We start from the raw sequence: 13265 nt of genomic DNA, 5'->3' as shown, positions 1-13265 counted from the left end.
CTGCTTATTGACTCTGCCATTACGTATCAACGTGAAGAACATTGCTTGTCTGGTTTGGTGCGTGTGGAAGATGAAGGCTTGCCTTTAAAATTGCAAATTGTAAAAAAAAAAGAAAAAAGAAAAAAAAAAAAAGAAATGATTTCCTCCTCCCTGTCAAACATATAGTGGCTGCATGTGGCCTTAGGGGAAAGGAGATATTTTGTGGTTGAAGGGTACTGGATACTGGCCAGGGAAAAAAATGTATGTTATTGCTATACTGATGCTTTTCTTTTGTGTTTAATTGTTTTATCTCTTTTGCTTTGTTTTAATACAGTATAGTATTCTTTGCATTTGCTATATGGAAGCTTTTTGGTTCTCTAATAATTGAGAGATGCTTGTGATTCTCCCTCCTGCCTGTAGGTGTCAGTGTAACGGCCATGCCTCCACCTGCAACATGGACGGCTCTGGGTGTCCCTGTCAGAACAACACGGAGACGGTCAACTGCATGCCCAACCCTGCTGAACGCAAAGAGTGCTACAGGTCACAGGTAGGCCTCTGCCTTTTTGTCATATTCCATGGGTGGGGAACCTATATAGACCGGGGCCATTTACGGCCTGTTAGGCCATTCTATCTGGCCCCCGATATAATCTCTTAGAAATAACATTTGCAATGCCATTTAGTTACATTTTCAGTGGACCTAGTGAAGGTGGGGTCTGTTGTAAAGGTGGACGCCTTCAATATATTCCTAAAGTGCTGGCGGAAATCTTGGTTTGTGTTCATAGTGAAAATGTAAAATTGTAAAATTTGAAGAAGCCCTTCCAATGAAAAAGATTCCTCACCCATGCCGTATCCAAATCCATATCCAGAGATCCCGCTTCAGGAAGGTCTGAATGACCTAATCCTTGTGAGCAATAAATACATGTGTAATGATCAGTGTGTGGAATTTTGGTTTAAAATCTTGACCGCTGTGAGCACTCAAGGCCAATACATGGGCCACTCAGAAACACTGAAACTGTTACACTGGAATTGTTGTCGGGGTATTACTACCTGAAACCAGGATGGACACCTCTGTCTACACATGTTGCTTTTCATCATATTTTTATGCAGGATTAACCTGCTTGCATGTGTCTGTGTCTATTCACCTCTCACATTCATTTACCACCATTTCTTGCTTTGTTCATTCCTTCCTTCCCTTCCCTTCCTCCTCCTTCTCTCCCCCTCCCTACTTCCCTCCTTCCATCAGTGTGCCAAGTGCCGCGAGTCCTTCAACGGCACGCCGGTGAACGGGCGCCAGTGCTACCGGCAGTTCAACGTGGACAACGAGTGCTGCTTCGACCCCACCTCGCAGACCAACTGCTTCCACGACCCGGCCATCCGCAACCTGCCGCGCGGACGCACCGTCTTCTTCGCCGCACAGCCCAAGTTCACCAACGTGGACATCCGCGTCACCATCGACGTCACCTTCGGCCAGGTGGAGGTCTACGTCTCCAACTCGCACGACACCTTCATCGTGGACGTGGACCAGCGCTCCGGCGTGCACACCATCCGCGTGGAGGACGAGACCAGTCTCATGGGTGGCGGCGGCGGCGGCGGTGGCGTGCCCGTTGGGCGCGGTGGTGATAAGGAGATGCCCTTACAGCCCTCCCCCATCAAGCTCTCCGCCAATCAGTCGTCCAATCTGCTGGCGTCGCGCGTGGCGTCCGGCGTGGGGCTGGGCGGCGGAGTGGGAGGCGTCATCGGCGGGATCGGGGAGCGGGAGATCCGCGAGGAGCGCGCCCAGGACCTCATCACCTACATCACGGTGTGGAAGCCCATGACGGTGCTGATCGTGCGCGAGGTGCGCGACCGCGTGGTCATCACCTTCCCGCACGAGGTGCACTCGCTCAAGTCGAGCCGCTTCTACATCGCGCTGCGCGGCGTGGGCACGGGGGAGCGCGACGGCGAGTCGCAGGGCCTGCTCTTCCTGCGGCAGGACCAGGCGCACATCGACCTCTTCGTCTTCTTCTCCGTCTTCTTCTCCTGCTTCTTCCTCTTCCTGTCCGTCTGCGTGCTGCTCTGGAAGGTCAAGCAGTTCCTGGACTTCCGCCGGGAGCAGCGCCGCCACATCCAGGAGATGACCAAGATGGCGTCGCGGCCCTTCGCCAAGCTCACCGTCTACCTGGAGCCCGAGGAGCCGCAGCTCATCTACCTGCCCACGCCCGGCGGCCAGGGAGGGGGAGGGGGCAGCAGCATCTCTCTGGCCCACGCCCGCACCGGCAAGCTGAGCGGCGTGGTGATCGGTCAGAGGGGGCGCTCCGGAGCGCCGTCCTACAAGCAGGACCCCGGCACGGGGGGCACGGCCCTGCACCACCACCATCACCACCACCACCTGGCGGCAGCACTGAGCTCGGCGGGCGGCAACAGCGGCGGGCAGCACCTGCCCCTGCACTACCTGAACGCCCACCACCACTACCCGCCTGCCTCCGCCACCACCACCACCGCCACCACGGGCAACGCGCCCTCCGCCCACCACCACCACCATCACCACCACCACCACCATCCGCCCTCCACCACACACGCCGGCTACCAGCACTTCTGCCGCTCGGACCCCTTCCTGTCGCAGCTGATGGGCTTCTCCTATTCGTCCTTCAAGGTGGGGCCCATCACGCTGGAGCCCACCGACGACGGCATGGCGGGCGTGGCCACCGTGCTCTTTCAGCTGCCAGGCGGCATCCTGGCGCCCAACCGGGCCTGCCTGGGCTCGGCGCTGGTCACGCTGCGGCAGAACCTGCAGGAGTACTGCGGGCACAGCGGGGGCGGGCAGCACGCCGGCGCCGGGGTCGGACGCAAGGGCTTGTTGGGCCACCAGCACCTCACCACCATGGCCATGTAATGGAGGAAGATGGTAGCTGGCTGGCTGGGTAGGTAGGGTGGGGTGTATGGAGGAAAGTAATGGGGTGTGTTCCAATACGTACACTCCCGTCCTCCACTTGCACTTGTGGCCTCGCCCCACCTCTGTGGAGAAAACAATAAAGCTTCCCAGCTGTCAGCCTAGCCATAACAACTTTTGAGGGACTGTTTTTCATTCACCATCCCAATGACAAATGAGAAAATGACATTAGAATTGTGCTTCTGCAAGATGTTGAATTCATTTTCTGTCATCAGTGACATCATCGTGAGGTCACAAGTAGGCAAGTGAACAAGGGAGGACGGAAGTCTGCATATTGGAATACACACATGGAGAACTACGGACAAGTGAGGAATTGAAAAGGGTTTGAGAAGAGGCCAAAGATGGCTACTACGCATTTTAAGAAGAAGGGAAGCTGGGAGAGTGGAACAAAGACTTGAGACAGACAAAGAAGAGACATTTGGAAAAAGAGAAAGACACTAGACTGAAAGATGAAGAGAATGACACTGAAGGAAACCTTGAAGGAAAAAGAAAAAAAGGTTCTGAACTATTACTTGAAGCTTGTCAAAGAAAAGTTGGCCAAATAAAAGAAAGAGTGAGGGAGTGAAATTTAATAGTCAGAGAAGGCTAAATGTGTCCACCACACGCCTGTACATACACTGTGTAATTAATTAATGAGTTATCAAGCAACCTCTTTTTTGCATAACATGTCTATTTATGGCTTCGTTATTCATTGATATATGTCACATGATATGATGACCAAGGCTTTAGGCCTATGAAAATGCACTACGTTTGCCCCAATGGCGTACGCCCGCCCGTTCAGACAGACTGCTTTAAAAGACTGACCGCTTGGGTAATTAATAGGTGTGTGTATTTGCGTCGGAACCATTATGTGCTTTATTATTATACGTAAACGATCCCTTTGACTGACAATCTGAACAGCAAAATTTGGTGCGAAAACAAAATGGTGGACATCATCAAGTCCATGTGAATGTTCAACAAACCTGATTGTCGCATATAAAAGAAAAGGGAGCGTGATGAAAACGAAACACTTGGAAAAACGGCAAACAAACACTTCAAACAAAAGGGTTTGTCTAATTAGGTGTGTTTTGCGGTAAATGTGATACTGCTTGTAAATTGTTGGGAAACGTAATTGCTCATCTGTGCGCTTTTTCTATACATATAGGAATTGATGTCCTCACCCCAATGTTCCTCTTCTCGATGTTGCAGTGTTGCAGTCCCATTCGTAAGCCTGCTCTGCAAATGCCTTTCTGCGACAGCAGCACTGTGTCTGTGAGACACTGGCTGTATGAGCGCGAGACGTGTGGTAGACATCCAATGAATGGGTCCTTGTCTGGCTCTTTTTTTGTTTGCCTGCCTGTTTTGGGAGTGCTTTCGTTATCTGCTATCCTGAGATGGGAAGATTTGTTTCCATCACCATGAAACCACACACAGACACACACAGACACACACTTTAACAGGTACACACATCAACACACATGCACACACACAAATAACAAACACACACTTTAACAGATACACACATAAACACACATGCGCACACTCATTACACAAAAGGAGCACCATCATGTCTGATTGGAGAGCTCTTGTTTTGTTTCGTTTTTCATTCTTTTTTTGTTTGTTTTGTTGGTTGGTTGACGTTTGATTTATCGTTTTGGTATGATTATCTATCACACAAACAAATTTGATGTGCTTGATAGACTAGTTTGGCCAACTTGATGCCGGACTGTGATGTTCTTTATTTCAGCTCTTTTTTTAATTGGATGATTGAGTCAGCCAATGAGAGCTACCGTGGTTCTTTTCTTACATTCTGATTGGCCACACCCATTTCAGGGAAGGGAAATCTAGGAAATAACCGCAAGTTAAGAGACATTTACAATAAAAAAGGAATACTACAAATGGTTGATGGCCATTGTGCAAATGTGATGAAGTCAGCCTCCTGGTGAGAGACTTACAATAGTTGTGAAAGAAAGGACCCTATCATAAAGTGACGACACTATCAGTATTTTATAATTTTTTCAGGATTATGTTACAGTGTTTTGTTGGATTTATTTTGTGTATGTTCAGTTGTAATATTAGATATTTTCTAGCACAGTATTTGATGTAGCCCCCAAATTACAGCTCAGACCTTTCATAATATACTCATGTTGATCAAGAAAAAAGTCTTACAAATGTTACATTTAAGGACTGAAATATCGAACGATATGACTGATAATAGTTATGCTTTTGTTTTTCTTTGAAATTCTGCATTATGTTCATTGAGAAAATGAAACGATTATGTTGCGATATCTAGGTTTCACAAAGGCCTTCTGTGTTTTCAGCTTAACAAAGTTGCCTCCCTCACTCTGTTGTAAATGTGCATCAGTTAGTACGCCTCCACTGTCTGTGTTTCCGTGTTTGTTTTTGGTTGTATTATTGACATTGTGTTGTTTGCTACTATTTTTTTATTATGGTAATTTCTCTCATTTTTTGTACATTGCTTTGGTTGCTCTGTCTTTTTCAGAATTGTTGTACAGAAGATGGTTGTTATATGCCTGACTTGCTGTCCTGGTCTGCAGTCGGTAAATCTAATAAAATACTAAAATGTTTGTCTCATCTCCAGTCTATTCTTTTGACACATGGACTCAGCTCAGCTTGATTGTATTGTTTCTTCATATGCACGTGCAGGTCATACAAGAAAATTTAAATGATGATTATTATTATTTTCTCTATCCCATGCAAAGAAAGACATGGACAGGGCCGCTGCTAGACATGGCAGAGTAAGCAGAGAGCGTAGGGCCTCAACCACTTTGCCCCCAAAATTGGGGCCTCCTAAATTGACATTGACAAAAAAAATGTTATTATTATTAGTAGTATTATTATTATTATTATCGTCATCATTATTTAATTATGAGGGGGGCCTCCAGTTATGCGTAGCCCCCAAAACGTTAACAGCGGCCCTGGACGTAGACAAGACTAACATCAGCAGGACCTGCAACATTAGACAGGACCAATACAGCGTACAGTAATAAAGGGATGAAGTAAAGAACATAATTGAAACATTAAGAATATAGGGGAAAACTGGGCTAACATGGAATAACAAGTACAAGACTTGCATTATTTTACTTATGTACAGGCTTTTATTCTTAATTGTGGCTTTTAATATCCAAAAATAACTGATCTACATACACCAAATGAAATGCAAGTGCATCTATTTGCAGGAATTTAACGTTGTAGCTGGTTTGTTTATTCCTGTAATCTGTCAAATTGTTGTCGTCACCTCAGCAAGGCAATCTGGTTGGTCGAAAGTCGCATACGTGTTGTGATATGCGACGCGAGCGAGGATATCTTCCGGTATCAACACTTGATCAGATGGTAGGAAAGGTTTGTTACTTCGCAGCTTTTGCAAAGTGTGATGTTGCATGAACAATAACAGCGGACAACAATGGACTTATTGACATTATCAGTGCAAGGAGTGAATTCGTTTTGGCTGGCTGTGAGTTGGTGATTGCTTCCTAGCTAGCCTGACAGACAAAAGAGATACTTTGTTCAGCCTAGCTAACGGCGCCACAGAATGACAGTACATCTGCCCTTATGGCTTGTTCATGTTTACAAAGTAAACTTTCAAAGGGTGAATGTGATACTGTTGTAAACGTGCCGTGTTATGTGTGGTCAGTCGTCCTAGAAAATCTTGAACGGTATTAAAACATTCATGCTTCACGCATGAATTCTGTGGTTATCAACCTGAATCAATTGGGCCCATTGATTAGGCCTATTAGCGAAGGCTACAACTGGATGTTTGACCATTGTAACTGTTATCATTTAGGGACAAGGGACAAGCTACAGCAGATAGTAGTCGCTCACTGGATCTAGAGTAAGAATGAAAGTCAACTCAAAGAAAAAGAAGCAACCGTCAAAAAAGAGGAATATAAAACCAGGGCACGGTTGCAACCTGGAAGTCCTTGTAGAGTTAGACCGCTCGCCTGAAATAGATAAACTCGTCAAGCCAGAGCCCAAGTCCACTGCGATTGTCAACGCAGAGGGCAATGCTGGGTTTAGTAGCCAACCTCGAATCAAACTAGAACCGAATCACGACGAGTCGCAGGTGATCAAGGAGGAGATGACCGATGGCGAACCCTGTCCCCTCGGTGCGGTGTCCCCCAAGTTGGAGCCAGGCAGCGAGGAACCAAATGGTTGGACTGTGCGAATAAAATCAGAGCCAGAATCGGAGTTCGAGATTACTCAGCCTGAGCAGGAAGATGTGGAGCCTCGTGTGAAGCAAGAAGATGAGGGAGATCAGGACGTCAAGCAAGAGGGTGCTGAGGATGATGATGGCACGTCCACTTCAGGTAGGAGATTAGACTTGTCATCGTTTCTTCCACTTGGAACGGTTAAGTGTTTATTTCAGATGTTACTTTGCTTTCTCATAAGCCCTTGCCTCTTGGTGTATATACCGTAGGTGTAATATTAAAATTACTTTAGTTGTGAGCTTGTAATTCCCTTCACGTGTGTTCTTGGATAAAATCAGAGGCCTGCAGCAGCAACAATCATGCTCAGCTTCTATGCAGACAAAAACAGTTCTTAATCTTTTCTGCAACAGACGAATGAAAGTAGGTATGTGTCTCAATGTGTGTTTCCCTGTGTCCACATTACCATATCACAACATTCAATTCTGGCTGATGTGTCGGAACTGCAACAATGCAATGTTTATCATTCGCTTTTTGACTGAAGGACTAGCCTGCTTCTCTTTCTCTTTCCTGACAGACCAGTCTGGCGGTGCCTTCTTCCCGTGCCCTCATTGCTCCATGTCCTTCACCAGCCGTTCCTACCTGGACAAGCACCTGAAGTGGACACACCAGACGGAGTACCACGCCATTCTGGAGAAGCAGGCGTCCGAGCACAAGTTCCCCGAGAGCATGCGTCTGATGGTGCAGTGCCCCCTCTGCCATCGCCGCTTCTTCAACCAGGGGCAGCTGGTGGCCCACGAGCGGCACGCCCACCCCAAGCCCATGACGCCGCCGCCCCGCAAGCGCCACCCCTGCCCGCAGTGCCACCGCAGCTTCCACTACCTCAACTGCCTGCAGAAGCACTGCAGCCGCTGGCACCGGCTGAAGACGGTGCGCGTGGACGGGGAGCTGAGCTGCGCCGGCTGCCGCAAGAGCTTCGCCGGGGTATGGGCCCAGGGTCCGCACAACTGCCAGCCACAGCCGAGGGGCGCCAAAGGGGCGAAGTCTCGACGCAGGACCAGAGCGAAAACGGAAACGAAACCCGAGACGGAAACCGAAACACAAACCGAAACAAAAACTGAAACGGATACGAACGGTGTGAAAGAAGAGGGCGCCGCCGCGACAGTGGACGAGAGCACGCCCACCGCCGAGAACCTTCTCATCGCGTGCCCCGACTGCGGCAACCGCTACCGCACCATACAGAGCATGAGAATCCACGCGCGCACGCACACCGGCGAGATGCCCTACGCGTGCGGCGAGTGCGGCCGCCGCTTCAAGGAGGCCGGCAGCCTGACCAAGCACTTGCACATCCACACGGGCGAGCGCCCCTTCGCCTGCCCAGAGTGTGGCAAGTGCTTCGCCCGCATGACCCACCTGAACTCGCACCTGCTCACGCACACCGGCATCAAGCCCTTCACCTGCACCGAGTGCGGACGCGGCTTCAGCCACCGCACGGAGCTGCGCAACCACGAGCGCGGCCACACCGGCGAGAAGCCGTTCGGCTGCCCCGACTGCGGCAAGCACTTTGCCGTCAAGGGCAACCTACGGCTGCACCAGAAGCGCGTGCACTGCGAGGAGAAGTCCCACCAGTGCGGCGAGTGCGGACGCAAGTTCTCCGACGCCCGCGTGCTGAAGACGCACCTGCGCACCCACACGGGCGAGAGACCTTACCACTGCACCACGTGCGACAAGAGTTTTGGCCGCATCTCGCACCTGAAGAACCACCAGCGCACTCACACCGGGGAGAGACCTTACACGTGCGGCGAGTGCGGCAAGAGCTTCGTGCAGTCAGGCGACCTCACCAAGCACCGCCGCACGCACACGGGGGAGAAACCCTTCCCGTGCCCGGACTGCCCCAGCCGCTTCAACAGCTCGGGAGACCTGGGCAAGCACCGGCGCAGCCACCTGGGCATCCGGCCGCACGAGTGCGAGGAGTGCCACAAGACCTTCACCCTGGTGCAGCACCTGAAGCTGCACATGCGCACGCACACGGGGGAGAAACCCTACCTGTGCCCCCACTGCCCGTCTGCCTTCGCCAGGTCCCACCACCTCAGCGGCCACATCCGCAGCATGCACTGATACTGTTTCCAGGCCGAGCAGAACGGTGCCAGTGCCAGTGCCCGCACCAGTTATGTTCGGCACAAAAGTGCGAACCACCCTTGTTCATACCAAGCTCTGAACTTTTTCCACACGTGACTGTTAGCCAGATGAACCTGCTGACGGTACACATTGTCATCACGGTTCGCAGAGGGGAAAAAAATAACCTTTTGGTTCACGGACTCTAAGAACATGAGAGGAGGGGTGGGGAGAGCGTGAAGCAGAAAAGAAAAGTCCTACCTTTGACTGATCACAGCACCTCAGCGGGCACATGGTCAGCATGCTCTGAGAGAAGGGGGGAGGGTGCTAGAACAGCTGGCATGGACATACTGTACTTGGGTCTTTCCAGTATGCAGACTCCCGTCCTCGGCCTGTGCTTGTGGCCCCGCATTTCACTGACGCCCCGCCTCCGTGGAGAAAACCATAACGTTTCCCCGCTGTCAGCCTAGCCACAGCAACTTTTGGGGGACTATTCTTCATTCACAACCCTGATTGCAAATGAGAAAATGAATTGCGCTTTTTACGTGATATTGAAATGCACTTCTGTCGTCACTAACGTCATCAGGAGGCCACAAACAGGCGAGGGAGGACGGGAGTCCGTATATTAGAAAGAACCCACGATACCCATTGTAGATGGCTACACAAGTTCTCAAATTTGGAACTGTGCTTGAATCATGATGGGGTACCACAGAGACATTTGTTTAAGGATGGACAGAATCATTTTCCAGGGTTTAAGTTACCTATGAAGGGGATGATGAGGCAGGTAGTCATCCATAGCCATATCATAACACCTATTTGGACTTTTTTAAAGCTATATTGTGATTATGCTCTTGAATTATTCAAAATTGTGACTAGCAGCACTGAACAGCAGTAACAACTTTAGTTTATACCCATGACTATCAACATGTGTGAGCTTTTTGTAAGTGAAAAGAACAGAAATGATGACGGCCTGTTAGGGCCGTAACGATACACTCCACTCACGATTGGGTTCGTATCACCATTTTTAACCTATGGTTTGATGCACCCCGTGATTTTGTTTTAAAAAATGTTTTAATGTAACAATGATAGTGCTTCCAAGCCTCAAATCATTATCACATCACATGTTCCTGTTTTTTGGGCTGAAGAGTAAAGGTGCCGGTATGCTTGCTGCGAGCTGTAAATTACGCGCGTCACCGCGAGCAACCGACAGCACATGCTTGCTTCAAAAGCAGTTGACCAAGACGCAAAATACTGGCGGTATCATCCAGGGGGCAGAGAGCACGCAGCATTGGGATGGGGAAATTGGGAACACAGATGGCAAGGAAAACAACAAAACAAAAAGAGGGGCTCCCTGGACAAGGAAAGAATACTGCTACTACTTCTGTATGTGCATGCTCCCTTTTCAAAGTGCAACAAGGAAGTATGATCACAAATGTTTGAAATTTCGGACAAACTCAATGAGACGCTCTTAAAAGTTATTGCCATTGTCGTGTTCATATCAAGCACACGCGTGGAACTGCGCAGTCCATATTACAGTCGCCCCCAGCGAGTTTGAAGATATTGCACCAGACGCACGCATTTGGCTGCCGTGTCCAACGCGCGCAAAATTGACATTAAATACGCACGTTAACGCGTCCATGAACGAATCGTGCACGCGTTCGCGTATCTTGCAGCAAGCATACCGGCACCTTAACAGAACATTGAAAGGGCATATCACGATACTGCCTTCTTGAACCGCGATACAGTATTGTTATTCTGCGTATCACTATTTATCGATTCAATCCAATATCGTTACAGCCTTATGGCCCACTAAAAGATGATTCCTGGTTGGGTTCCAAATTAATTTATTTATTGTAAGAGACACATTTGTGTTTTATTGCAAGACTGTGTCATGACTTACCTACACCTTTGACTGGCACGGCCTGTGGAACTTAGGCATTTTGATTTCTATTTTCATTTTATTTTTTATTTCAGTTAATTGAATGGCCAAGTTCATTTGTAATCGTATGCAAATGTGAACAGGTAGAGAGGAGCACAGGGTTAACTGCCTTGCCTTTTGATTTTGTTCTGTTTTGTTTTTGTTATTGTGTTCATTTCTTTTTCCTCACCGTTGCATGAACTTAAAGTGATACCGTCACATTTTTGGAAATGAGTTTATTTTACACCTTCCCTTGAGATGAATAATAGGGTTTTACCATTGTCCTATACTTTCAACCGTTCTCTGGGTACAGCAGTGCAAATTTTACCTCCAAGCTAGCAGTTAACATTGAGTCCTATGAGACCAGTTAGCCGCCAGCTGGTCTCATAGAAGTCAATGCTAACTGTTAGCATGGAGGTAAAATTTGCACTGCCATACTCAGAGAACGGTTGAAAGTACAGGAGAAAGGTAAAACACAACTATTTAACTCAAGGGGAGGTTTAATATGAGCGTATTTCCAAAAATGGGACAGTATCACTGTTAGAATACCAAAGTATGGACTGATTGTTGGTTTGAAATAACAAATATTTGTTGTTGGTTAGAGATATCAAATGTGACATTTTAAGCCAGCCTGCTGCACAATAAAGTTCATATGGCTGTAGATGGGCCTAATACTTAATCCGGTGATGAACTTCCATTAACTGCTCTGATCAGTAAATGTTGATATTTGCCATGACAAGCAAAGGCTTTGATTAACGCTTTGTATTATAGCAGCAAGCAGCCAGGTAAACCATAGACTCATAATTTGTTTGTGTCCGGTTGAGTGGGATCTGGGTTAATTGATGATTATGCTGATGACTTATTATTTTTATGCTATCAAGAGGTATGAAATGAATAAACATGAATGGTTTGGAAGCACTTAAAGTACAACCATCTCCTTGTTCTTGACTTGTAAATTTTCTTCAGAGTTCACAGAGCCAGTAGTGCGCCACACTAAAGCATAGCACTAGAGTAATTTAATGGATTTGGTCAAAGGACAAGGTCATAATGTCGCAACAGTGCTACAACACTTTTTTAAATCTAAAATGTCCTTGATATTGCAACCATATTTCATATTTTGTTGTGTCTATCTAAATATTTAAAATATGTGTGGATGATTGAGTAGCCTAATCATTGATTAGTTTAATGGCTCAGGGTCATTTTTTAAAAGAATTTCCATCTTATTTTTCCCTCAATGCAAGGATACAATGAATGGCAACTGTGCTGAATGTAAATTCCGTACATACTCCTGTTCACTCCTGTGCCAGATGGCTTTCAGCCAGTGACACCTGTGTTTTAGAGGTTACGTCTTTACATTGCACTCATCTGGTACCCCCCCCCTGTTTAGCCAGGTGTAACACACTTCTCTCGCCTGCTCATTGTTTGGTGGTGTGATTCTCACTCCGATTCAGGCAGACATCTGTCACATGATCTCTAACAATGTTTGGTGTTAGACTTGTAAGTCACCTATTATACAGCGGGGTATATTAAAAGATGTATTCAGACACATTAGATTATTGTGAAGTAGGTGTTTATGAACATATATGTATGTCATTTTTGAAGTGTAATGTAATTTGCAGACTTAATTTCATTGTTTTGTCATCACCTTTGCTCAGACTGACATCCACTACGATGGGTACAAATCACATGCAGTTCTGTTTTGTGCATTCACTTTCAGTGTCTGCATTCATTTTCAGTGACTTGCAGGTGCCATACCTGGTATAGACTTAAAACATCTGCTTGAGAACAGGTGGAGATTTTTTAAGCATGAAATTTAACAAATGACTACTTTACAATGGTTTAAAGTTTGTATAGCCTACATTTTTGTGCACTAAGTATACTGTGGAAATATGAGGAGGGTAACATCATGTATTACTTAGGAAACACTCATTCATCTTCCAATATAGCACATTACATTAAATATTTGCTTTTAGTGACTATGCTTCTGCTTTCCAAATCAGATTGTACAATCATAGCAGTTGCTGCATGCTTTTATGGGCCTGATTTTATGGATTGAACTCTGAGTTCAAATAAATAGGCTTTGAGCATCATCCCCTGACATAACCTAACCTTTATTTCATTCAGTAACATACCAATATTTCTGTTACTATAATTGAGCTTATTTTATTGCTGTGCTGAG

At 47.2% G+C, this 13265-nt stretch overlaps 2 protein-coding genes across 2 annotated transcripts in view; both read left to right on the top strand.

Moving 5' to 3' along the window:
- The window catches only part of megf8 (multiple EGF-like-domains 8), a 64664-nt gene extending 59189 nt beyond the window's left edge, over nucleotides 1–5475 (top strand). Inside the window, exons 43-44 of the mRNA XM_063199652.1 lie at nucleotides 400–526; nucleotides 1223–5475. Coding sequence (XP_063055722.1) covers nucleotides 400–526; nucleotides 1223–2851 — 1756 coding nt within the window. The 3' untranslated portion in view covers nucleotides 2852–5475. The remainder of the gene's footprint in view (nucleotides 1–399; nucleotides 527–1222) is intronic.
- A 755-nt stretch (nucleotides 5476–6230) lies between these two features.
- LOC134449622 (endothelial zinc finger protein induced by tumor necrosis factor alpha) lies at nucleotides 6231–11399 on the top strand. The gene is made up of 2 exons (XM_063199651.1): nucleotides 6231–7215; nucleotides 7631–11399. The coding sequence occupies exons 1-2, from the start codon at nucleotides 6747–6749 to the stop codon at nucleotides 9169–9171; spliced, it is 2010 nt and encodes a 669-aa protein (XP_063055721.1). The 5' UTR covers nucleotides 6231–6746; the 3' UTR covers nucleotides 9172–11399.
- Nucleotides 11400–13265: the final 1866 nt, after the last annotated feature.

This window comes from Engraulis encrasicolus, chromosome 5, assembly GCF_034702125.1.
Source record: "Engraulis encrasicolus isolate BLACKSEA-1 chromosome 5, IST_EnEncr_1.0, whole genome shotgun sequence".
NCBI lineage: Eukaryota > Metazoa > Chordata > Actinopteri > Clupeiformes > Engraulidae > Engraulis > Engraulis encrasicolus.
The sequence above is the reverse complement of the archived record's forward strand: the minus strand, read 5'-3'. Positions and strand labels throughout refer to the sequence as shown.